Genomic DNA, 24154 nt, shown 5'->3' with positions numbered 1-24154 from the left:
TGTTACAGATAGGCATTAAGAAGCAGTAGCCAAAGGAGCTTCCAAAAACCTGGCTACGAAGGTTTTGAGGCTGAAGTAAAATGTCCATAGATGGAGACTGGTTTCAAATACCTTTTCTCCCAGGTAGGCTGGCTATTGCCTATCTTTTTCTCACATAGCAGTACCTAAATATTTGTATCTAGATTCTCCCTATCTATTAAAAATGTTTAAATTATGTGTGTGTGTGTGTGTGTGTGTGTGTCTGTGTATTCACACACATGTACATACATTAGCATAATACCCACTGTTACAACCACGACATTAAAAAAGTAGTAGCTTAAAGTTTCTAGAGTGAGTATAAACATGATCATTTCATCAATGTAAGGTTTTTAATTGATATGAATGATTTTAGAGGAAATATCAAAAATAACTTACAATTTTATACAGAATTGACTTCAGAATTAGGTATTGTTTTCTGCCGATAGATAGATAGATAGATAGATAGATAGATAGATAGATAGATAGATAGATAGATAGATAGAGTTATATAGTAATAGATACATAGACATACAAACAGAAAATACTGAGCTAATGTTTTGTGCATGTAACTGAAAGTGTGTTTAAACACACCATCATGAAATAAGGAAATTCAGTTCCAGTATACTTGAAAATTACATAGGCTTCATGAAGCAGATGTTATTTATAATGAAAGCATTTGAATAAATACTTCTTCATTCTGTGCAATCAATCAATTAGTTTTGATTGGTTTCTCATAGAATTTATACCGGTCTGACTTGAACTTTATGAGAGGAGTTGGCTGTATCATACCTGGAGCCTTGGACATTGAAGCAAAGAAGAAAGCTTCTGAACTCATCAGTGAGGTAACAAAAGATGTTTTTGATTTTTCCACTACAAACAAGGTTTTGCCAGATGTCTGTGTAAAACTGACAAAGAGGCTTCCTGATTAAGGGTGGGCTTTCATTCCCACCCTTCCTCTTTATTTGATCACTCAATTTATATCCTGGATGAACTGAACGGAGTTCAAGGTTTTGCAGACCTTGATAACTACTTTCACAAACTTTCTGTTCTGTAATCAGGACCCAAGTGATTGGTACATTGGGGTGATCCTTTGTAGAAGGAAATTCTCCTTTCCAGATGAAAGGAAGCCTGTGTTTTTATATTAGACATAGAATCACATTTCTCAAAACCCAAGTGACTCTATATAAGTGGCCTGGATAAAGAATTACTCTTCCTCATTACTATGCACTCTCTCCATCTCCCTCTCCTGCGCTCTCTCATCTCACTCTTAAGTTTTTCTCCAGAGCAAAAGAATGGGTCAATAATAAGGCAAAATAAAGACCAAAACAGATATAATGGCAGAAACCACATTTTAAAAATGTGCATGTGAGTTTCTTTCATGTATAAACATGGTGTAAATGTTTTTCGTCAAAACATCCTAGAGGTGAGGACAACTGAAACTTCCCCCCTCCTGCCCTCTTCTTGCTTATAGTTCCAATCTCCTTTTTAGCCTCTCTGGATTAAAAAGGCCTTTAAAAAGCAGAAAAAGGCAGGGGCAGTGAGGTGTTCAGCTTTTATCCTTTTGGGGCATGTCCTATTCCATATGTGTTCTAATATATGAATAACAGACCCAACCAGCAGGCTTATTTATCCTTTGAAAGCCCTTTAGACTTACGTGAATGTAGTTGTTATTGATAAAAGAAGTCCAACTTTTTCTAGCTCTAATATAAGTGTTTATTTCTTTCAAGAATTTTAGTAAAAAATATTAGATCTGAATTGATTCAGTTAAAGTCTCTAAGTGAAGAGGTTATTTCATTAAATCTATTTTGAATGGAATCATATATTTGAGGTTCTACAGCACCACAACAAATTGATGGCTGGACCAAACCAACTAAGCCAAAAACTGGATTGTATAATTCCATCCAAGTGCTAAAATGTAGTTCAAAAGAAGTAATGCTAACAACTAGTCCTTGTTTATTTTCAGGGAATTGATTTTACTATGCAGGCCCGGTTAATAATATGGAGGCAAGGGATTAAAATGATATACTGTACAGGTCAAAAGATTGCTATATGTTACAGATTCTGTGTAAAGTACTAGCCAAATCTGTAGCATTGAAAATATAATGTCCTTATCTTGCATTCCTCCTTTTGTCTGCTTCTCACTGTGTGAATTCAGAGTAAATACCGTCAGCAAGCAAATTCCTTCAAGTACACATCAGTGGCAGACTCTCCTGGCCTCCTTCATGCAAAATTCAGCAATATGATTGCTAATGAGGTAGGTTCTGCTAACATGGATCTTTAAAATGCAATATGTGGGGAGAGAAGAAAGCAGCATGCTCTGAGAAGTGTAATATACTAAAAAAAGGGGGGGAAGGAAAGCACCATCAATTTATCCTTTAACATCGTGAGATCATTTTTATTATTCCTAGAGAAGCTTTTAATATCTCTTTGTCAGTCAGTCTGACAAAGGAAACAAATCAGAGCAGTTATTTCATAGGGACTTGTGCAAATGACTTCTCTTTTGTTCTTGAAAGCAGCCAAAATGCAAAAGGGTATACGGGAAGGACAGTCTCAAAGATAGTTAACATCAATGTATTCAAAAACTCACTTAAAGCACCAGAGGCCAAGAATCTTGCTTCTGATTTTTCAAACTATTCAGGAGACCTTTGCAGATTCATTGCACCATTAAAATGAAAATCAAATCAACTCCACCTTTGGAAACTGTTTGTCTCCCTAAACTTCCTTGCCATGATTTTTTTTTCAGAGTAACATTGAATCTTTATGGAAACGTCATGAAATAAAGCTTTAGCAATCAGGGATTAGTGCAGTCTTATTTCTGTGATTTATAGGTTCGTTCTTTTCAACAACTTTTTTTTAGCATTGTAACATTTTTTTCAATTAGTAAGATTAATTAATTAAAATATTGATTGAGAAAAACTTTAAATACTGAATATATTATTACATACAGTATTAAATAATAAATCAGATTAATGGGTAGAAGATTTTGAAATTTTTAAAATGCAAATGTTTGTAAAAAAACCACCAGATGGAATGTTGGAATATGCTTTTATTCTGTATGAGAGAAATTGTACAGTGCTTTTTTTGTAAATATTTTTGTTTGCATGGGATTATGATTGTCTTTATTTTTCTTATTTCTATACTTTAAAAACTCTGCCAGCTGTGTATTTGTTATCTGGAGAGCTTGAATGCAAGGAAAAAAAGTTCCTCTTTACACACACATGCAGACTAAAATGTTTTCAACACCAGGAGGTTCAAAAATAATACCCAGATTGAAATCTTCCCCATTTTGGGAGATCCAAGGATTGAGTCCATTAACAATATCATCTGGTTGAGGTGATTATTTTCTTTCTATTTCAAGAAAAAAAGTAATAGAGAAATTCACATGTTTTAGGGAAAATCCACAAATCTCCAGCTATTTTTTTTATTCTTAGTATTTTCTCTGCAAGTACAGATCCACTTTTTTTAGATCAACTGAGTGATGATCCATTTATTGGAACAGGAATTGACTGACCAACTTTTCGCCCAAACCTGACATCATGGCTAGGAGTGACTAGCTCAAAGTCACACAGTCTCTGGCCTGGTGCCTTAACCATTAGACCAAACTGGGTCTCTTCTACAGCTATATGTATCATTGAAAAAGAAAAGTATGGATATGATTGACATCCTAAAATTCTGTTTCATCTGGCCTCGTACTTTCTCTTTGAATTATTGTGGGAAATTTCTCTTTTAGTTTGCACCCAGTACATCCCCAGTCATTCCCGATATCCAGATCAGAGAAAGTATACATACTATTCAGCACAGCTAACAAAAATGTAGTTTGATGTTTATTTATTAAACATCAGCAAACATCAAAAACATTTGCTGGCAAAAATGGGATAAAAGGCAGGCAAAAACAGAGAAAGCACAAGACGTGAACAACAGGCAACAAATTACATTATTTGTATACTTAGATCTAGGCACAGGAACTTTCCAAAGTTGTTAATGGGGACAGCCCCACAGTGGCCTGTTATTCCATTAGCATTAACCCTTTTATATATATAATATTATTATAATTGTGTATATAATAGTGGCAAAATAGAAATGGAACGTAGGATGCTGGCAAATCAAATTCTATTCTGAGCATGCAATGAACATGAAAGAAATAATTTGGTGGGTGGAAATGATGTATCCAGTGTGAAGAAAACGGTATGTATGCATGCAAGCATGCAAGCATGCAAGCATGTATGTATGTATGCATTTGTTTGTTTATTTATTTATTTATTTATTTATCCTATTTCTAAACCCATCTCCCTTAGATGGGGAATAGCAATTACAAGCAACAACAATTGCGACAGTGCAGTAGGGAGCATTGCTTTTCCTTTCTTTTTCTGCACAGAGAAAACTGACTAAACTTTCATTAGGTGTTATTGATTCTCTTCAATTGTGGTGATTCTTAATCAAAGCTTCCAGTTTTTCACTGGAGATAGACCCATATTTTGTGCAAATATGGGAAATGTGTATGTATATATGTATGCATTTTCATTAAAATAATTCAAAACGTGGTATTTAAGAAATATATGTTAAAAACAAATCCCAACCTGTGACTATACTTGCATTTCAAAAATACAACTCGATAACATTTTAAAGGAATTTTTGTTAACCAGACTTTTAAAAACAATTATCCTAGCGCCTGTACAAAGCAGCAGGAGAAGACACTTTGCATCACTGTAGGGTAACCCTAGGACTTCCTGAGTTTGAAAGGTCAAAAATAAATGCAGTGAACATTAGTGAGGTAAGTGCTTACTTTAGTCTTAATAAATAATTTCTCCTTAATAAGTGTATTTAACCTTCTACTCTATAAGGGAGAAGTTGAAAGTTTTACCCATTTTACAGATATGTATGAAATATAATTGCTATCTTCTGTCCTTGATCCTCTGTCAGAGTAGTTATGGTTTATCAATTTATTATAATTTTAACCTCTGTGTTACATTTTATATTTGGCTGCCATGATTCTTTAGCAGGAAAATCTGACTGCTCTCAGTGGTGATAATTTTAATTCCCTTTTGCATCTATTATATCAGTATCTTAAATCATTGGCATTGCTGCATTTAAAATTTGCATATTCATTTTTTCACTTTTTATTGAAAATGATCTTTATGCTGACATTGGTTCCAATGTAGTGAATTTTCAGAATTAAATATTCTGTGGTAAGATTGTTGTAATGATTGTAATTGTTTTGGGATGTTAATATTTGGGCAGAAGTATTACCTATCCTGAATTTTTCACCTTTTTTTCCTTCCTAAATTAATGTGGAAAAAGAAGGAGCCAAGAATATGAATAAGTGCATGCCAAAATGATCTGGGTGAAAATTTCTATTCACATCAAATACATATGTTTTGTAGGTGGCTCATGATTGTTTATAATGTAATTATTCCTATACAAATTGAACAATTCATATAAAGATGGATTTACCATTTGATATGTTTATTGAATTGTTTTTATTTGATTTGGTTTGAAGAAGCATCTTTTTAAAAGTGACAAAAACCTATGTGAACTATTTTGAAACCTGTATTACAACTCGTTCCTTTTGTTAATTTAGTTTTTAGTTAAAATTTAACCAGGAAATCTAAAGTTGCCATTTCCACTTTAGGCAAAATATAGGGAATCTTGGCATAATCTCCGTGCTCAGGGTTATAAACTGACAATGGAAGCCATCCCTTTCCAGACTGCCAAGGCCTCCCGAGAAATTGCCAGTGATGTGAGTTGAATTATGCAGCCTTCCATCTTGCCTAATTTTTGTTAACTTCATGTAATACATTGTATAAAGCAGCTTTTACTGAATTAAAGCAGCTCCGTAATGATGTGAGACAAGGATGTGAGACAGAATGTATTACTTATGAATGAGATTCTTTGTGTGAATTAAAAGAAAGTCATGGTTAATCAGAGACAAAGCAGGACTGAAGCTGTTGCAATGGGAATAGGGGAAAGAAAAATATCTCTGGATGTTCACTTCAGATTTACCCAAAACATCCAAAATAATATCGATCCATGTAAATATATAATCCATTTATTTCCTTGGGTACTCCAGTAAAATAACTAAGAGGAATGAACAGAGATTTACATCCACATTTGACTGTAATGTATTATTTTCTGCTTTTAGAAGCTCAGTGCTTTTTGTATAGGAATTACATTCTTCACTTTCCTGAAACAAAATGCCCCTCCCAAAGTCAAGTAATAAGACCACTATGAACAATATTCAAACTTTTGCTATCATAAGACTTTTCAGAGCAGCAGTGGTACCCATATAATCTGTAGATTTGTTCTCTTTAGTTATTGTGAGAATTCAATATTTTGAACCCTTTTCTTGAATTCCCAGTGACTTCTTGCAAGTACCATTTCTCTAGAGGATTTCATATATTCCAAGCTACATTCAAATATGCATCTTTTGCTACATAAAAATAACTTTCAGATAAACAAAACACAGCCTGAGTCTTGCTGAGATATGCTTATGAACATGTTATGTCTTTGATGATACTGAAATACCGATGTGGCAGCGTACAAATAAAACAGATGCAGGTGCTCTCACCTGTATAATGCTTCATCTCATATTCATCTGCTCTCATTGCCCAGCTTTTCTACCTAGCAGCAACTTCCTCAAATACAGTACTTAATCAGTGAATTCAAAAAGACTTTCTACAAAATCTCATTTTTTTCACATATAGAGTCCTGTTGTTCAAACAACACAATTTCTCTTGGCATGTGCTGATCAGAGCCAAGTTTTTAACATGTAAAAGATGAAAAGTGAACCGAAGCACAACACCAATAAAATATATGATGGCTCTTTCATGTATTGAATTGTTCACTGTAGTGAACGCTTTCCTATTTTTTTATATGTAGACATAAAGCTTACTTTTTAAAGCATCACAGATGCAGAGGTGCAAGATAAATCCTGTTTTCTTTTCCATCACAGCTACAGTATAAGCACAACTTTGTTTCCGAGAGGGGAAAGCACATTGGTGCCAGAAGCATTCTGGATGATACCAATCTGCTACACTGCTTGCATGCTGCTAAGTTACAGAGTGAACAGGAGTATAAGAAAGGCTCCAGAAATATCTGTTCTCAGTACAATCTTCCTATGGACATGGTTAATCTAGTTCATGCTAGAAAAGCCCAGAATCTCATCAGTGACCAGGATTACAGGAAAAGATTGCATCAGTACACAGTGCTCCCTGAAGACTTGAGGATGAAGTGGGCCAAAAGAGTTAATTTGCTGCAGAGTGAGGTAATGCATATGCTTGAATGTCAGAGGTTAAAATAGTGTAACAACTAGCCAACAACAAAACCGTGTAAGGTGAATCAAATTAAATATCACTAAATAAATAGGCTATTTATTATATACAGAGTTATATCTTTTAAAGTTTTTCTGCACCTGTCCATTCTGAAGGGCATGGTTTATTAATAAATTCAGAGCATTTTTCAGAAGTTATGCTAAAATATTTTATTAATTCAATTTTGGTATTGAGTTAATAAATAGAATATTGACATAAACAAGTATACAGGAGGTACAGTACTTTTGGCTGGAAGTTTACCTAAATCAAAGCAAAAGCATATCAGTTCCTGTTTTTCTTACTTCACGGTACATTTGATAGATACCAAACTCAAATGCAGTTTAAAAGCATCCAGCCAACTGGATCTTTTTAATGACAGCTAATGATAACATTGGAGAATCACTCTTGGATTTCTCCCTAAGCAGAGCTAAAACAAAGCAAATTTTTGCTTTAAATTACAAACAGAAGGAATTGGTAAAAGTGCTGTTTCAGTTAGTAGGATCAATCAATCAAACAAACCAATAATCAGTCTCTCAATTGGGAAAATGGTGCACCATAGGGCAATGACTCTTTTTTTTTTTTTTTTGAATCAATGTATCTCAAAAAGGCTAACTAAACAATGCATTCAAAATCCAAGATCCATTACTCCTGTGGGATTGAAATATCAAGTTCTTTAGATCAGTAGTACCGGCCATGCTGCTATGGTTAATTTCCAATGTTTCCTTTCAGTTTTCCACAAGCAAAGTCATTGGGGAAGCTAGCAGGAGGTCAGAACTTGCTTCTGCTCTCCCTGCCCATTATCATTCTGTTTATCAGTTTAGGTAAGGAAACATTTCTGAAATGATGGCCCCAAAATGATGTCTAGTCTTTCCTAAATTTGTCAGTGATACATTATTTATTCCAAAAACAACAGATGAATAAAAAAAAATGTTGTCCCAATGTCTCAGAAAATATAAATGTTCAAATGCAAATATAAATCAGGGATCATTCTCACATTTTGTTTTTGTTTTTATTTAATAGTTTTCCTACAAATCAGATCTGAATTGCATGAAGGGAGTTGGCTGGATGCCTCTAAGATCCCCTCATATAGAAAATGTGAAGAAGGCTGGAGAACTCATCAGTGAGGTACTGCTAACTCTTTCATGGGATTGCGCCTCTGTAAAATGTGTATGCCATCAAGATTCTTCCCTATACCACCATTATGTTATGGAAGCCTGGACAGAGGGCATGTATTATCAATTTCAGAACAGACCTAAAGACCTTTATCCTTATGCCAACTAATTTACAAAATGGGACATGAGATATTCTGAGTGCAATTTGTTTCTATATGATTTTTTGTTTTTGATTTATATGTATATCACTGCCATAATTTATTTATTTAAATTAAATAAATTTATGTATTTATTTAATTTATGTAAATATATGTATTTATAAATATATTTATTTGATATATTTAGTAATGCCAGTTAGCTCAGTAAAAAATATTTTCCGTTTGTTTATTGCATTACATAATAATAGTTTTTAAAAATAGTAGTTTCCAGATCCAATAACATCATATTTCTGTTAGACAAACCATTCCTTCAGCCTAGATAAATAATAGAGAGCAAAGGTTATTTCAATATTTTTAAACTGTGTATTTTTTAAAAACAAGAAATGCTATTGAGGATAATAAGGAAAATTATATTGACAGTGAGGAGAAAAACAGACAGCTTAAATCCAAAACAATGGCTCAGACAGACACCTCCATCCTAATTCACATTTGTATAAGAAAGAGACAAGGTATAGTACAATCAGATCTGAAAGATTCCGTTATTTTAGCTAATCTCAAAAAAGTAGCTCTATTTTCCTGTGATATCCTGGGCTGGTTTATCTAGTGGGGCTAATAGCTATATTATACACAAAAACCTATTAGATTACAATGAACCTATAATGAAAATGTTATGTTTTAAATGACATCATTTGTATAGAATCTTCTTTATTATACTTTGTTATTATTGCCCTTTGTTCTGTTTACAGACAAAATATCGCCAGAAACCAAACAATCTCAAGTTCACGACAGTTACAGACTCTTTGGACTTTCTCCATGCAAAGAATAGTTACATTCAATGCAATGAGGTAGGTTAGGTGTTTATGATATTGTAGGTCATAAATAATTGCCCTCAACCTTGTAGAATATGCTTAGAACTATGGTATTAGAAGAAATGTTATTGCTATTGTTGGCTGTCAGACATATAGTACATTGCAGAAAATAACAGTGGCAAAATATGTTGTGAACTTTCAAGGTATCAATTTATCCCTAATTTATATATTGGACTTTAGAGTTTTTTTTTTACTGCAGCATTGAAATCTATGAACCAGAGTCTAGTGCAGAAGATACACATTTAGAATTTATTACTTCTCAGCCCATGAATTTGTTCTGAACAACAGAAGTGAATGAAACTCATAATCTTTCCACTACAATTGCAGACAGACAGATGGTAGAGAGGTGATCAATTCTGCTTATTCTAAATTTCTAAGTTATTTACGGCAGGTATATGGCTTAGTTACTCTATTAACATTTGGAAGTAAGCAGTTCTCAAATTATCATGGAGTTTTTAAAAGTCTAGTGATCATCATAGATCTGCCTTTTGGCAATTGTATTGAGGGATAATGAGAGTTCTAAAGAGATAGAGGCATTGAACTATCTCATAGGGATTGATTATCAGGTGAAATACACAAAAGTTCTGTAACCTTTGTGCAGTGGCAATGATTTTACAAAGAGCAACTTCTGATTTTGGCTGTAGAGTTTTGCTTGACAAATAGAGATAGCATTTCTAAGCTTTGCCTAAAGTAAGTATAAGCATAGGCATAGGTTAGTGCTATATGCATTCTGTATTGCCCTTTTTGGGGAAAATAGCATTTTAGATATTGTGGAACTACACTAAATGTTGTCTGTCCTAACAGCGGCTATATCGAGCTGGCTATTTGGATAACATGCACAGATACACCCTGCCCCTTGACCGCCCTGACCTCATAAGGGCACGTCTCAATGCCCTCCAGATCAGTGATGTAAGTAATTGTTCTTTTCATTTGGAAATTAATCTCATAATCAAGATTACTTCTCTTGTAGATGTCGTTCAAACTATTTGGAGTAATATAAGTTTGAAACTGTACTGCAGGATCCAATTTTCAGTTGGTCACCGGGACCAAAGGTTCATTCTTCCAAGTTTTTGAGGTCTTGCTGGAGCCATCCTCGGGAAATTTTCTCTCTCCAGAAAGTACACAGATTGGATCCTGCAGCATTATCTTGGGACACGTACATTTGCCTTCATTTGTGTAAAAGATTACTGCCTGCTGTTAAATGCCATAGACCAATTTCACAGATTAAAACATTCTGCAACAATGAATAGACCATTGTGGACAATTAAACTATATGCATAGTCATGTGAAAAATGATACACAAACAATTCCATAAAGTGACCCGTTTAATCAATTCCTGGAATATAAAAATAGCAGAGAACAATGCTGGAAAGGCTTCTCCAACACACAAAGAAGTAGAAGCAGGTAGCACATTTTGCATTGTGCACTGGCAAACCTTTCCCTCTCATGTCAGAAGAAAGAATAAGAGAGCTATATTGCTCATGCAGTTAGAGCGGCATTGCCATGCACAGATGAATGGCACAGTTGTATGTCTGGTGTGTTCTGTTTCTTCTCAGACCATTCAAATGGATCAGCATGTATCTGAACTGAAACAGCCAGTGAGTGCATGAGGAGGTGGAGGAGTTGGGGGCATCTCATTAAAAATGAAACTGCTTTTGGTAGATACACAATTGGATCAGATGCCACACACAGAAAGCTGTTGAGGGAGAACTGACCCCAGAGCACAGAGAAGAAGGGGGAAAAAAGCCATGTTGGTATTTGTAAAGCTGCAAAGATAGCCATAAATCAAATGAATGTAATGTGCGAGGATGAGTGCAAAAACTGTGCAAACTGTGATAAAGTAAAATGATGCATGGGGTTTCAAATCAAAGGATCTGTGTTAAGAATGAACTGCAACAGCAAGACCAAAGATTTGCAGATTTAAAGGAATGAAAAGGAGAGAGAAAAGGCGGAGGGAAATGAGACATGACTAGAACTTGAGAAAAGGGTCTAGATTTGGATCTTATCCATACTGGGAGTGGGAATGCCAAATTCCTCTAATATAATTTCTGCAAACAATTCTAAAGATTTGTCTAAAAGTGCTCTTTAAAGAGGCCATCTTTTATCATTTTTGGATGCACTCTTGCTTGTGTTCCATATCATCTTATCTTAAATGAGCATACTATTGACCAGACTATAGGAGCAAAATTTTTTAAAATTTCAGGCCCATTCAAAAACATGGAGGTGGCATTAATTTACTACAGAGTAGAAAAACATTATTCAGCAATCTAAGTAATCTGAGAAGGTGGGTGCAGGACAAATTCAGGACAAAGTGAATGGTTACCTGAGGAAACAGATGTGGAAAGGTAGTAGCAAGTGTGCACCGTTACCGTCCATGTCCTAGTGTCTCTAAAGCTAATGTGCTTTGTCTAGTTGTAATAGAAGAGTCTATCCTTGTAACAGTGCTTAAGATGCTATAATTAATTTGCTCAATATTATATTTGGGGTGGAAGCTTCAAACCTGTGAATTTCCTTTTTTGTAAGATATTGATGAAGTGAACCCTAACCAGAAGTGCCATAATATAAACCCTGAGGTGGAAATATGATACAGCCACAATGTTGGCCCTAATCTCTACCTGGTTCATTGGTCTCTAGCTCAGAGCCTGAAGCCTTCTAGTTTATTTGGCATTATCTCTATGAATGTTTAGGAAAGCAATAGAAAGTGCCTCATTCACAACACAGCAGAACTGTCACAGGAAGTAATACAGCAGTTTGCTAATCTTGACCAGGCACCAAGGCTCCTCCCTTACATAAGAAGAAAGTGTGGGTTTACATATGGGTGGTGGTGAGGGTACATGCCTAGTTTTCCATCAAGGTGCAATCATAACTGTGTAATAATATCTAGGAGTTATTGAAGCTGAATGTGTAAATGGCTCTTTCACACAGAGCAACTAGACAACACTGAAGGTACCTTCCCTCAATGCTCATACCAGAGATACTCCTGAGTCATCACCCTGTACTGGGCATATATACCCTATCATGGCAGACTGTGGCACCACCTTGTGAGGTGCTTCCTTTCACCTGAGACAATGTAGAAGAGCAAGAAAGCAAGATCACCAGAGTTTGAGCCAAATTTAGGCCTTGTTTTGCCATGCACTGGTGCAGCAGCTTCTCCATTATATGGCTGGAGAAAAATGATAATCCATACCCTATTTTCTGTAAATATTAGCTTTCTGGAAATTGAAGATCATCACCACCATCTTTTCTCAATCTGAGTTAAGTAATTGGGAATGTAGATAATAAAATGGACGTCTAAGGTATGGTGAATTGGTTTTGTGAAACCAGAGCCAATGACTGTGGTAAAGACCAAAGAACTGATGAATAGACTGATTCACTGAAAACTCTATGAATGAGAGGATGGGAGATCCCCTACATGTGCTACAGATGGCTGCTCTTTTTGAGGAGACTGCAGGACAGTGATTTTCCAAGGGTTTGAGACAATGGGATCAGCCATTTTGCTTGCAACTCCAGCATAGGTTTTTAAAGGGCACCGAGGTCTCATTTTTTTTAACTTTTTAACAAGGATTTGCATTTTAGAAGGATTCAGAAGGAAAACCACATTGGCACCCTCTAAGCCTTGGCACCCTAGGTTTCCTTAACCTATCTCAGGGTTGGCCCTGAGTCCAACAGAGAGAACTGAATGGATTAGCTATAATACTTGCTTAGAAGATTTCAGGGTAAAGAACTTCACATTACAAGGTCCTTATGATGATTTGATCGTGATCTCTGAGTTATATGGCAATGCTGAACACATAAAGAACTGTTCTAGTGTGAAACTGTCCATGTATTCAGCTGCATTCCTATGTTCAGCTGTGTTCTCTTCATAATTTGCATCTAGCTAATGCCTTAATCATCTCACTACTTTAGAGAGGTTGATGGAACCAGCAGGATTTGGAGACAGCACAGAAGGTATTAAAAATGTTTGAAGTTATACATAGTGGAAATGCAGTACTGAAATGTCTCTGCTGTAAAACCCAAATGCTAGTGCTAAATGTTTCAAAAGACAGAATAGGGGCAATGTCAATTCAATATTGATGTGTCTAATGCATCAAAGCAAACTTTAATTATGACGTTTGTGAGTCTTTCCAAATAGGACATTGTATTTTGTATGTGAAACACTGAAGGGATGCATGCTAACTTTTGAGTCATAAATAAATAATTGTAATATAATCAAATTTTAATTAAGAAAGCCACAGCAGATATGTAAATAAGATTAATTTATTTTTTCCCCTTTGCTTTTCCATTTCTCAATGCAGAAACTATATAAAACATCTTGGGAGGAAACACGGGCAGCTGGCTATGATTTCAGATTGGATGCCATCCCTTTCCAGACAGCTAAAGCATCTAGAGAAATTGCCAGTGATGTATGAAACATTCCAAGCTGTACTTTTTGTGGCATTTCAAGGCCTTTATGACCTAACATCTCTTCCATGATTTTTTTCCATGCAGTTTCAAGGAAAGAACCTGTTTTCAATGCCATAAGAATCCCACAATAAGAATAGTCCCGTGTATTAGAATTCACTAATATTCCTATTGAACTGCATATGAAAAAACTATGATCAATATACTGTGGAAATAATTAGCATCTTTTTATTCCATGGAGCTTATTTGACCAAATACTATTATTCCAACTCTGTCAGACTTGACACTGCCAGAGAACAAAAGTGCAATGGAGAAAAATACAAGTTTCCATCTGGTCCAGAGAGTAACTGTCTCAATCATTCTTCATCTATATCAGTTGGGCCTGTTTTATTTCACATTAGTTTAAATGTATTTATTTATAAATGTATGTATTTATTCAGTCTATCATTCAATCATTCACTTAATCAACTGAAAAACACTGAGAAACTGAAAAAACAGGAAATTCAGGGAGAAATTAACTCTTCTTGCTGTTATCCAGAGATATGACATTAGAGTACATGTGCTCTTCTTGTCAAAGGCAAGGGCAATAATTTTGGCACATTTTGTTCTATTTAATGAATTTGTAAAGAGTTTTAAAAATCAAAACTTGATTTCCTTTTCTCCTTTAACTGTTCCTAAAATTTGGGTGGTATTTGCATGGCACTGTAACATAATTAGCTGTATAACCAGCAAGAAACTGGTTCCTTGCTGAAAATGATTGCATATTCCTGCTGTGCCTATACAGTATGTGCTGCCAGCACTCTGGATGTTCTGATGAAGAGCTCACCCTAGAATTTTATTTTAAATTGTCCTATATGTGTAATTGTTGCTTTGAATATATGTTTTCTACATATATTCTTCAACTATAAGGAAATGTTCCCAGTCTAAAAACAGTTAGTATGCTGTACTAGGATTTTAACATTTATGTACTTATAGGCTACAGCATGTACATGTAAAATGGCATAATATAAAATTATGTGAAAGTATGCTTCCATATGATTGTGTAATGAACTAAAAATTCCTCTGTCTCAATGTTCTCTAGTTCAGATACAAAGAAGCTTTCCTAAGGGATAGAGGTCAACGGATTGGATTTTGCAATGCACGTGATGATCCTAAAATGAGACATTTCCTGAAGATGGGCCACCTCCAGAGTGACAACCAATATAAAAGGGATTATTTTATAAACAGAGCGCAATTCAGAAGTCAAACTGATCAGCCAGGATTTATCCATGCAAAGAAAAGTCAGCAATTAATAAGTGATGTCAACTACAGGCAGCGCCTGCATCAATATACTTGTGACCCAGAGCAGCTGAATCTCAGGCATGCCAAACAAGCATACAAACTCCAAAGTGATGTAAGTATGCTAGGATCTATGGCTAAGAGCCCAATTCTAGGCAAGGATATGTCTACTGAACATACTCATTTTCAGGTCCAAACTTAATGTATATATTAAGGAAACAGATTGGACTTTAAAAGTCAATAGGTCTTTTCCATAATATTGTGCCATGATAATGCCCAATATACCAGGTTTAGGAAGGCCTGGATAGGAAATGCATTAAAAGGTGCAGCCACTGGAAGAGTTTTCCACAGTGGTGTGATGTCATGCTCATGTGGGCAGTTTAGAGGAAAGAAGATTGTGGGAATAGCTGACTTGTGAAGAGGAGAGAGAGAGAGAGAGAGAGAGAGAGAGAGAGAGAGAGAGAGAGAGAGAATGCTAATGCATGTTAGGAAAAAAATAGTACTCCTAATCAAGAAATTATTTTCACCAGTCCATGAGGCAAGGAGAGAAGGCTTCTCCAAATAAATCCAATTCCTGCATGCATCTGTAAGTTGCTATTGTTGCAAGTGAAGAGCTACAAAAATATGTAAAGATATTCCACTCTTATTCGGATTTCCGTAGATCTAGTCACTGCTTCACATTTCCAATATTTATTTTCAACAATAACCCTTTTCTGTCTGGAAAAGGAAGGCAAAAGAAAAGACTGTAATAAATGTTGACATTTTGAGTCTTGCCAATGAACTGCCATTCTCCAGCATGATTGGATGGAGAACCCACGGATGGGTTGTCTTAATCTATCTGCTCCAATTAGACTAAGTCTGAAATTTAGTACCGCCCCCTCTGTGCCAACTGCACCCCAGTTTTAGACTTAGTCTCTTTGCCCCAAGACGCGTTTTGTCTTCGCTCCTGGAGCAGAAGACTGTTTAATTCTATTTAATTACTTAGCTCAGGCTATTATTATTATTTGTTATTTTATTATTGATTCAGAATCGATTATATCTAGAAGAAAGATCAATTATCCCAGTCTGAAGCCTATTCAGGCTGACAGACTCACAATCCTCTCCCTCTGGGGGGGGGGAAACTTTTCCCTTCTTTGTTTTCCTCAGTTAGGGACAGCAAGATCAAACCTTTGATTTAGGTCGTTTTCAGAGCCTCATCAAGCCTGGAGGGAGCCTTCCCAGGTCCCTCGGCCCCAGCAGAGAGCAGCAGGTGAGAATTTGGGCGCGGCCCAATTTTCGGAGCCGGGAGGGCCTGTCAGGCCTTGGACGACAGCTTTTCCAGCCGGCCTAATCACATGCCACCAGCTGCTTTAGGAGCCCAGGCGATTCACCTGAACGAGGGCTCGTTGCAGCTTAGACCCTAGGCCTCAAGGCCTTCTTCCAACGGCCGTTTTTTTAGGGCGCGAAATTGGCGGCCGCCATTTTGAATTGCCTCCCAGCAGCCATTTTGGGTGTGGCTGGAGCCCCCGGCGGCCATTTTGTATGTGGTTGAGGCCCTCGGTGGCCATTTTGTGAGTGGCGGAAGTCACTGGCGGCCATTTTGTGGGTGGCTGAAGTTGCCGGTGGCCATTTTGTGTGGGGCTGAAGCCTTGGCGGCCATTTTGAGTGTGACTGAAGTCACTGGCGGCCATTTTGTGGGTGGCTGAAGTCACCGGCGGCCATTTTGTGTGGGGCTGAAGCCTCGGCGGCCATTTTGAGTGTGCCTGAAGTCATTGGTGGCCATTTTGTGTGTGGCTGAGGCCAGACTGCCTGGAACTTTCTTCTGAAGGCAGTATTACATCATCGGTGGCAGGATCGTCGAGAGAGCAGGTTCGACCGGGGAGGGCCGGATCGATCCCAAGTGATCGGGGTGCCCATTAACTCCCCGCCCATCCCCCTCTTGGGCTGAAGTATCTCTGTAGACTCCCTTGGTGAAGTACAGCGCCGAGGGGGGCGTTTTGCCAAGGTTGAGACCAGAGCAACTCATCATGGCAGAGAAAGGCAGCGAGCCGGCCAAGAGGAGTCGCCAATCAGAGGCAAGTGGTAAGAGCACCACCAAGCGAGCCCGGCCAAGCAGGGAGCCACAGAGGGAGGAAGGGTGCCAAAGACTGAGAGCGGCCTCCCCAGATCTGACAGACACGATGGGAAGGTCTATTTTGGAGCCCCTTTCTTCATACAGTGCCTCAGCCCAGGGGCCTGGTCTCCCCCCAGGGGAATTCCTGAGTCAGATTCAAACCTAACAGTGGCTTCAGGGAGGGATATAACCGGTCAGGACACCTCAGGGCCCCAGGCCACATTCACTCCCACTGCAGTAGGACTTCGCCCTCCTGAGAACCAGGCCCTGAACCCAAACCTCCTCCAGTCCATGATAGCCCAGGCTGTGGCTCAATTTATGACCTCCAACACCACAGACACCCCCCCCAGGCCACGTATCATCTACAATCTCCAGATTTGATGGAGGATCCCTCATCGGATTTGGAATCTACAGGGGCTGAACAATCTGGCCTGATTTTGTTTGAGGACGAGGGCATCACTCCCTCTGACCCCACCCCTCCTGTCGGTCTCTTTGACCATTCATTCTTTAATTCCCTGCTACTCAGGGCCTGCACTAGTGCAAACCTCCCCCAAGAACAGGAGACCCCACCTCCAGGGGTCCCCACGCCATATACACCAAGCCCTCAGTCTCGCAGAACAATATTCCCTGCCCTCCCCTTTTTCTGAATATAGTTCAAGAACAATGGGAGAACTTAGGATCCTTCTTAAGCCCCGGTGCAGTAGAGAGAACATTATTCAATGTTGCCCGTTCCCTGGCCTCCCTATTGGAGATTCCTGAGATTGATGAGCCTTGAACTCATTGTCTCCCAATGTTAACATCCCTGGGGACATAAATGAGGCACTTAGGGCGGAGGATAAAAAGATTGACTCCGCATTGCGTAGTTCCCATCTGGCATCAGCCTGGGCAACAAGGGCGGCAACGTCCATGGCCTTCTTCGCTAGGGCTTCAGCCCCTGGGTTACGTGAGCTCCAGGACAGGATCCCTCCAGACCAGCTCAGAGCTCACCAAAATCTGGGTAAGTTAGTGGCTACATCCCAGTACCTAGCCGACGCTTCTCTGCACATGGCTAGATACACTGCCAGACCATCGCTGCAGACATCTCAGCACGAAGGTTCCTTTGGCCCAGGAATTGGCGAGCAGACACCAAGACCAAGTGGCGTCTGGCCTCTAAACCTTACACAGGTGGACATCTCTTTGGTAAGGCACTAGGACCATACTTAAATGAAGGTAAGGACAAACGTAAAACTCTGGTTAACTCATGTCACAGAGCAGTTACAGGAGGCTGCCTTTCGACCAGCTCCATCCTGGGACTGGGCCCAGGCATCCCTCTATTCCTTTCAGAGACAAGAACGACAGCAGGATCGTTCAGCATGCAGAAGCAGACCACAGATCCAGGCCAAGCGGCCCCTTCAAGACCGAGGGGCCGTTCCTCTGAACGAGGCAAGTGACCTCACAGTCTCACTTCCCATAGGAAGCCAGCTGGCCCCTTATTCCAGCACTTGGGCAGTCACCACTACAGATGCCGGCTGGTCCCTTATTCCAGCACTTGGACAGCCATCACTACAGATGCATGGGTGTTAGACACTGTCAACAGGGTTTGAGACTAGAAATTGTTCTCAACCACCTGACAATTCCGCTCTTGCCCTATCCCAACGAGCAGGTCCAGGGCTGACTTTATGTCAGATGCCATAGCTCATTTATTACAAATACGAGCAATTGAACCAGTACACAAGACCAAGAAGGACGAAGGTTTTACTCAAACCTCATCGTCATCCCTAAGACTTGGGGGGCTGGAGGGCAATCTTAGACTTGAAAGGTCTAAATCTTACTTGAGGTATAAGAAGTTTAAGATGCAACCACTTCAATCAATCCTGGCCAGCATCAGGCAAGGTGACTTTCTTACCTCAATAGACCTAACTGAGACATGTTTCCTAACCACCGCAAATTCCTCAGATTCAGCTATGCCCATTACCAGTACAGAGCCCTACCATTTGGCCTCTCATCGACACCGAAGGTATTTACAAGGTACTGGCAGTGCTCGCAGCCCACCTTAGACAAATTCCAATCAGAATTCAATGCTATTTAGATGACATACTAATTCAGTCATCATCATTCCGAAACGCTCAGTCAGACCTCGCCCTAGCCATCAAGGTCTTTCAGGAGCACGGGTTTTCTGTTAATTTCCAGAAAAGTCATACAACAACCCGGCTCCTCCATTTGGGCGCTGTTATAGACACGGACAATTGTACGGTCTACCTATCTCAGGACCGAAGGAACTCTATTCAGACTCTTGTATGTCGGATCCTAAGGGCCAGAGTAATCACATTGGCCTCCGTATCACAGCTACTGGGGAAGACGGTGTCCTGCGTGCAAATTGTGCCATGGGCATACCTCCATGCCAGAGAATTACATGGCTTCTCCTTCCATTTCAGAGACTTGAACTCCCTTCAATGGTGGGACTCCCCGGCGCTGTCACGGGGAGCAGTATTAGAACCAGACAGGATTACCATTACCACAGATGCAAGCCTGTTTGGGTGGGGGCACACCTTCACACGCACTGGGCTCAAGGTCGGTGGTCCAAACAGGACCTAAGGAACAATATAGACTGGCTGGAACTCAGAGCCATACATATGGCCCTAAAGAGATTCACCGATATAGTACAGGGCCAACATGTCCTGATTTTAACCTACAACATTACAGCCAAGGCCATGTCAACAGACAAGGGGGGACAAGGTCCAGGCCTCTCATGCAGGAGGCCAAATTGCTGGGGTCCTGGGCGGAACTGAATCTTCCCTCCATCAGGGTGGAGTACATATCCGGAGTGACCAACCAGCAGGCGGACTCACTGAGCAGAGCAACCGTGGATCATTCTGAATGGCAGCTGGATCCGAAGGTGTTCAGAGAGATCGTGGACAGGTTTGGTTCCCCAACCTTAGACCTTTTGCCTCCCCCACCAACTCACAACTTCCCAGATTCCTTTCTGGGTTCCCACCTCCATCAGCAGAGGGAACAGATGCACTCCGCAGTCCCTGGCCCAGGGAACTGCTCTGTGCCTTCCCTCCTCTGCCGTTTCTTCCTGCCACGATCAGGAAGATCCTTCGCGAACGAGCAGAGGTCCTCCTGGTTGCGCCGCATTGGCCGAGACGCTCTTGGTCGCCGACCTGATGGAGCTCTCCGTATCACCTCCATGGAGGATCCCAGCAAATCGCATCTCCCACATTCAGGGGGAACTACGCCATCCAGACCCTCAATGACTCCAGTTAACCGTCTGGCACTTGAGAGGCAGGCCTTAGGCTGAGACTCATATTCGTCAAGGGTCATAGCTATGATTCAGCAATCTAGGTGACCCTCGACGAATAGAATATACGATGCCACATGGAGAGACTCCTGTAATTGGTGTTCAGTTCGAAAAATTGACCTTTTGGCGGTTTCAATGCCAGTTATCTTGGAGTTCCTGAGGGATGGTCTAGACAAAGGGCTTTCCACAAGCACCATCCGCAGGCAGGTAGCAGCACTTGCCACAGTTATTTCCTGTGGCAATGAATCCTTAACACATTACCCTATGATACGCTCCTTCCTAAAAGGAGCTAACAACGTCAGACCATCAACTGTACATAGATACCCCTCGTGGGATCTTCATCAGGTTTATAGGTTCTTGTTTCGCACCCTTTGAACTATTGACACTGGTTTGTTTAAACAGTTATCGATGAAGGTGGCATTTCTTGTTGCTGTAACTTCAGCGAGAAGGATATCTGAACTGGCTACTCTTCAGTGAGGAAGGACCTGTGTACATTCCATAAGGACAGGGTAACCCTTAGGCTAGGCCCCTCCTTCATGCCTAAGGTCAAGTCCTTGTATCCTAAATCTCAGGAAATAGTTTTGCCGGACTTCTGTCCTAACCCATCTAATGAGATAGAGGTTCAGTGGAACAAATCGGATGTGCGCAGGGCTTATATTGTTATATACAGAGAACCTCATCTTTCCACAGAACAGAGGCTCTGTTTGTGTACTATCACCCTTCATCACTAGGTCAGAAGGTTTCTTCAACCACAATACGCAGGTGGATTAGAGTTTGTATTTCTCTGGCATACCAGTCTCAGTCACTGCGAGATCCCAGGCATATCACGGCCCATTCCACCGGGGGGCAGCTACTACAGCTGCCTCGTCTACTCAGGCCTCTGTAGAGGGAATTTGTAGAGCAGCAACATGGGCATCGCCCTCTTCCTTTGTCTGTCACTACAAGAGGGATATATATGCATCTTCTACGGCTTCATTTGGCCGCAGGGTCCTAGAACACGCATTAACATTGGGTGGGAACCAGGCCCAATCTAATTCCCCACCCTAGGGACACAGGGCTTTGGTATGTCCCATCCGTGGGTTCTCCATCCAATCATGCTGGAGAAAGGGGCGTTGTCTTACCTGAACGCCTTTTCTCAGCATGATGATGGAGAATCCACTCCCTCCCATTAGGTCAGTTGGCCTGGTCCCCATTTGTTCAGACGCGTCGGACTAAAGTCTGGGTATCGCCTTAGCCTAAAACTGGGGTGCAGTTGGCACAGAGGGGGCGGTACTAAATTTCAGACTTAGTCTAATTGGAGCAGATAGATTAAGACAACCCATCCGTGGATTCTCCATCATCATGCTGAGAAAAGGCGTTCAGGTAAGACAACGCCCCTATTTCTTCTGGCTTGGCAACTATTTTCTTGTATTATATAATGTTTGTATTATATAATATTTACAAATCATGTTTGCTATGAGAAGAAACTCAAGTGTTTTCAGTAGCTGAGGCAAAGAACGATCTGTCTTCCTATTCTGTATATAAGACCAATTTTATCTTAAAATTTTAAGATGGGAGGACTCCGTAGCACCTAATTTAGGAGAACAACTAAGGTGGCACAGAATAGTTTGTGTTACTCCTTCACTTGTCCTTGCCTATCAGCTACTGCTTCCTGGGGTCGCCATATTCTTTTCTAGGCCTTTAGTAAATATATGTTGTGCTTCATTTGATTTAAGTATTGTAGTCATGGAAGATACATGCAGTTAGTACTGTATTTTATTTTCTAGGTCAAATACAAATCTGATTTGAATTGGATCAAGGGTATTGGCTGGACTCCTCCAGGTTCTTACAGAGTGGAAATGGCCAGAAGGGCTGCAGAGCTGGCATATGCCCAGGAAACAGAAACGCAAGAAACTCAGGATCAATATGATCGAGATTATGTAAGTGAATGAATGGGTAGCCTAAGCACGAGTGAGGGAAAAAAATACTAATTTGCTAGCTTTTACCATGTTAATTTTTCAGCTGAAAATTTGTTATAAATTTTAGAAATCAAGCACACTAAATATTGTATTGGATAGTCCAGCCTCTACTACAGAGCCACAATAGGAAGGTGAATGGCCATGGAATACAGTTCCTTTTATTCCAGCAAAAGGAAAATTAGTTTCATGAGCTTTTGGTAGAGTTATGGTGAAATATTCTGATGCAGGTAATCATATTTGGGTAGCACAGATGCGTTGGATCTGTTAGGACCAAGTCTTATTCCAATATGCATTTGGGTCATCCCCTAAACTATAATTGGAAAAAAAGACAGCTGAACATATACCATAGGTCTGTGAACATCTCAGCATTTCAGCTGGTTTGGATCTAAACCACTACTTGAAAATCTTTATTGCAGTCATAAAGATCTGTGGGTTATCATTGGAAGAAATTTGAAATAACCAAGCTATAAATCCATTATAAGCAGTTTTATACAGTCAAAGTACCCAACCTAGAAAGGCAGCTTTGGGATATTATTTCTTCTACTTAGAATATGATATATTGTTCAGTATAATTGTTAAAAATGGAATGACACAATAGTCTTTGTGAGGAGATAATATTCTGAATCTATTGTGATTGCAGGAAAAAATAACAGAAGGAGCCCAACAAGTCCAATTGAATCCTGATGCAGCAGAAGTTCTGCAAATGAAGAGAAGAAAAATGAAACTAATTAAGAAATGAGCAGAAACACTGACATCTGTCTAATTAAAATGCATATATTTTTTAGCTTGCTCTCCAAATCATGTAGCTATTGTAATCTCCTGAGAAAGAGAGTAATGCACCGTTCAGAAATAGTTATTACAAAAAAAAGACCTTTTTAACCCTAGAGGAGTGGTTTAATATTACCGTAAACTTTATATTTTGCATGAAAAACCGCACCTGACTTTTTAAGCTATGTATTATACAATGTAGTATTTATGACAGCAAATTAGATTAGTACTAGATGACTGGCAGGCTCAGCTTTGTACTAAAAATATTTGAATCATGATTTGCTGAAAGTAAAAATATATATATTTGTACTGAAAATAAATTAGTGGAATCACTTTCCAAAAAGTCTACAGTTATTTTGTTGATTTGTTAATGATGTACATTTTTTGAATTCCTATGTGGCTAAATTAATTCATGCCAGTGGGCACTTTTGCCTCCTTTTTAAAAAAAAAAAAAAAAATCCTGAGTAAAGGATAGAAAAGATTAGAAATGCAGTGGCTAGAGGAAAAAGTTTAATCTCCCATCTGTGCAGAAGTCTGTTTAAAACAAGATTCCATATCTTCCTTTACTGTAAGATGTTCACTACATAAAAGCATAACATATCACTTGATCTTCAGCTGGCCTGAAGATATTGGAGGTTTATTGCCATCCAATCAATGTTTGTAGAAATGAATGAAAAGGAAATTCTGGGGAATTGCAAGCAAATATAAATACATTCTTCTGAGTCAAATGATGTATGAATTCATATAACATTGAGAATTGTTTGCCCAGAAGACCTCAGTCTGTTTAATGGGGAACTTAGAATGTACATTCACAAAGCAGGAGCTATGCTGTCCAAATAGACAGCATACCTCCTGGTTTCTGAATATAAATGTGAACTTCCCCATTAAACAGACTGAGGTCTTCTGGGCAAAG

General features: G+C 39.2%; 2 protein-coding genes across 6 annotated transcripts in view; one reads left to right on the top strand and one right to left on the bottom strand.

Annotated features, from left to right (window-relative positions):
* LOC120312250 (nebulin related anchoring protein) overlaps window positions 1-23585 on the top strand; it is a 64594-nt gene extending 41009 nt beyond the window's left edge. For all 3 annotated transcript variants that reach the window (XM_039352701.1, XM_039352702.1, XM_039352700.1), the window contains 12 exons: window positions 756-860; window positions 2174-2272; window positions 4685-4789; window positions 5648-5755; window positions 6968-7279; window positions 8346-8450; window positions 9342-9440; window positions 10269-10373; window positions 13760-13867; window positions 14947-15258; window positions 22282-22434; window positions 23114-23585. In XM_039352701.1, the coding sequence (XP_039208635.1) occupies window positions 756-860; window positions 2174-2272; window positions 4685-4789; window positions 5648-5755; window positions 6968-7279; window positions 8346-8450; window positions 9342-9440; window positions 10269-10373; window positions 13760-13867; window positions 14947-15258; window positions 22282-22434; window positions 23114-23212 (1710 nt within the window). In that variant the 3' untranslated portion in view covers window positions 23213-23585. The remainder of the gene's footprint in view (window positions 1-755; window positions 861-2173; window positions 2273-4684; window positions 4790-5647; window positions 5756-6967; window positions 7280-8345; window positions 8451-9341; window positions 9441-10268; window positions 10374-13759; window positions 13868-14946; window positions 15259-22281; window positions 22435-23113) is intronic.
* Window positions 22448-24154, bottom strand: part of HABP2 (hyaluronan binding protein 2) — a 35361-nt gene continuing 33654 nt past the window's right edge. For all 3 annotated transcript variants that reach the window (XM_039352705.1, XM_039352704.1, XM_039352706.1), the window contains one exon: window positions 22448-23170. The gene's annotated coding sequence lies outside the window, so the exon portion shown is untranslated. The remainder of the gene's footprint in view (window positions 23171-24154) is intronic.

This window comes from Crotalus tigris, unplaced genomic scaffold (assembly GCF_016545835.1).
Source record: "Crotalus tigris isolate CLP2741 ecotype Arizona unplaced genomic scaffold, ASM1654583v1 scf7180000018468.2839379, whole genome shotgun sequence".
Lineage (NCBI taxonomy): Eukaryota > Metazoa > Chordata > Lepidosauria > Squamata > Viperidae > Crotalus > Crotalus tigris.
Note: the sequence above shows the minus strand (reverse complement) of the source record. Positions and strands in the feature narration are given on the sequence as shown.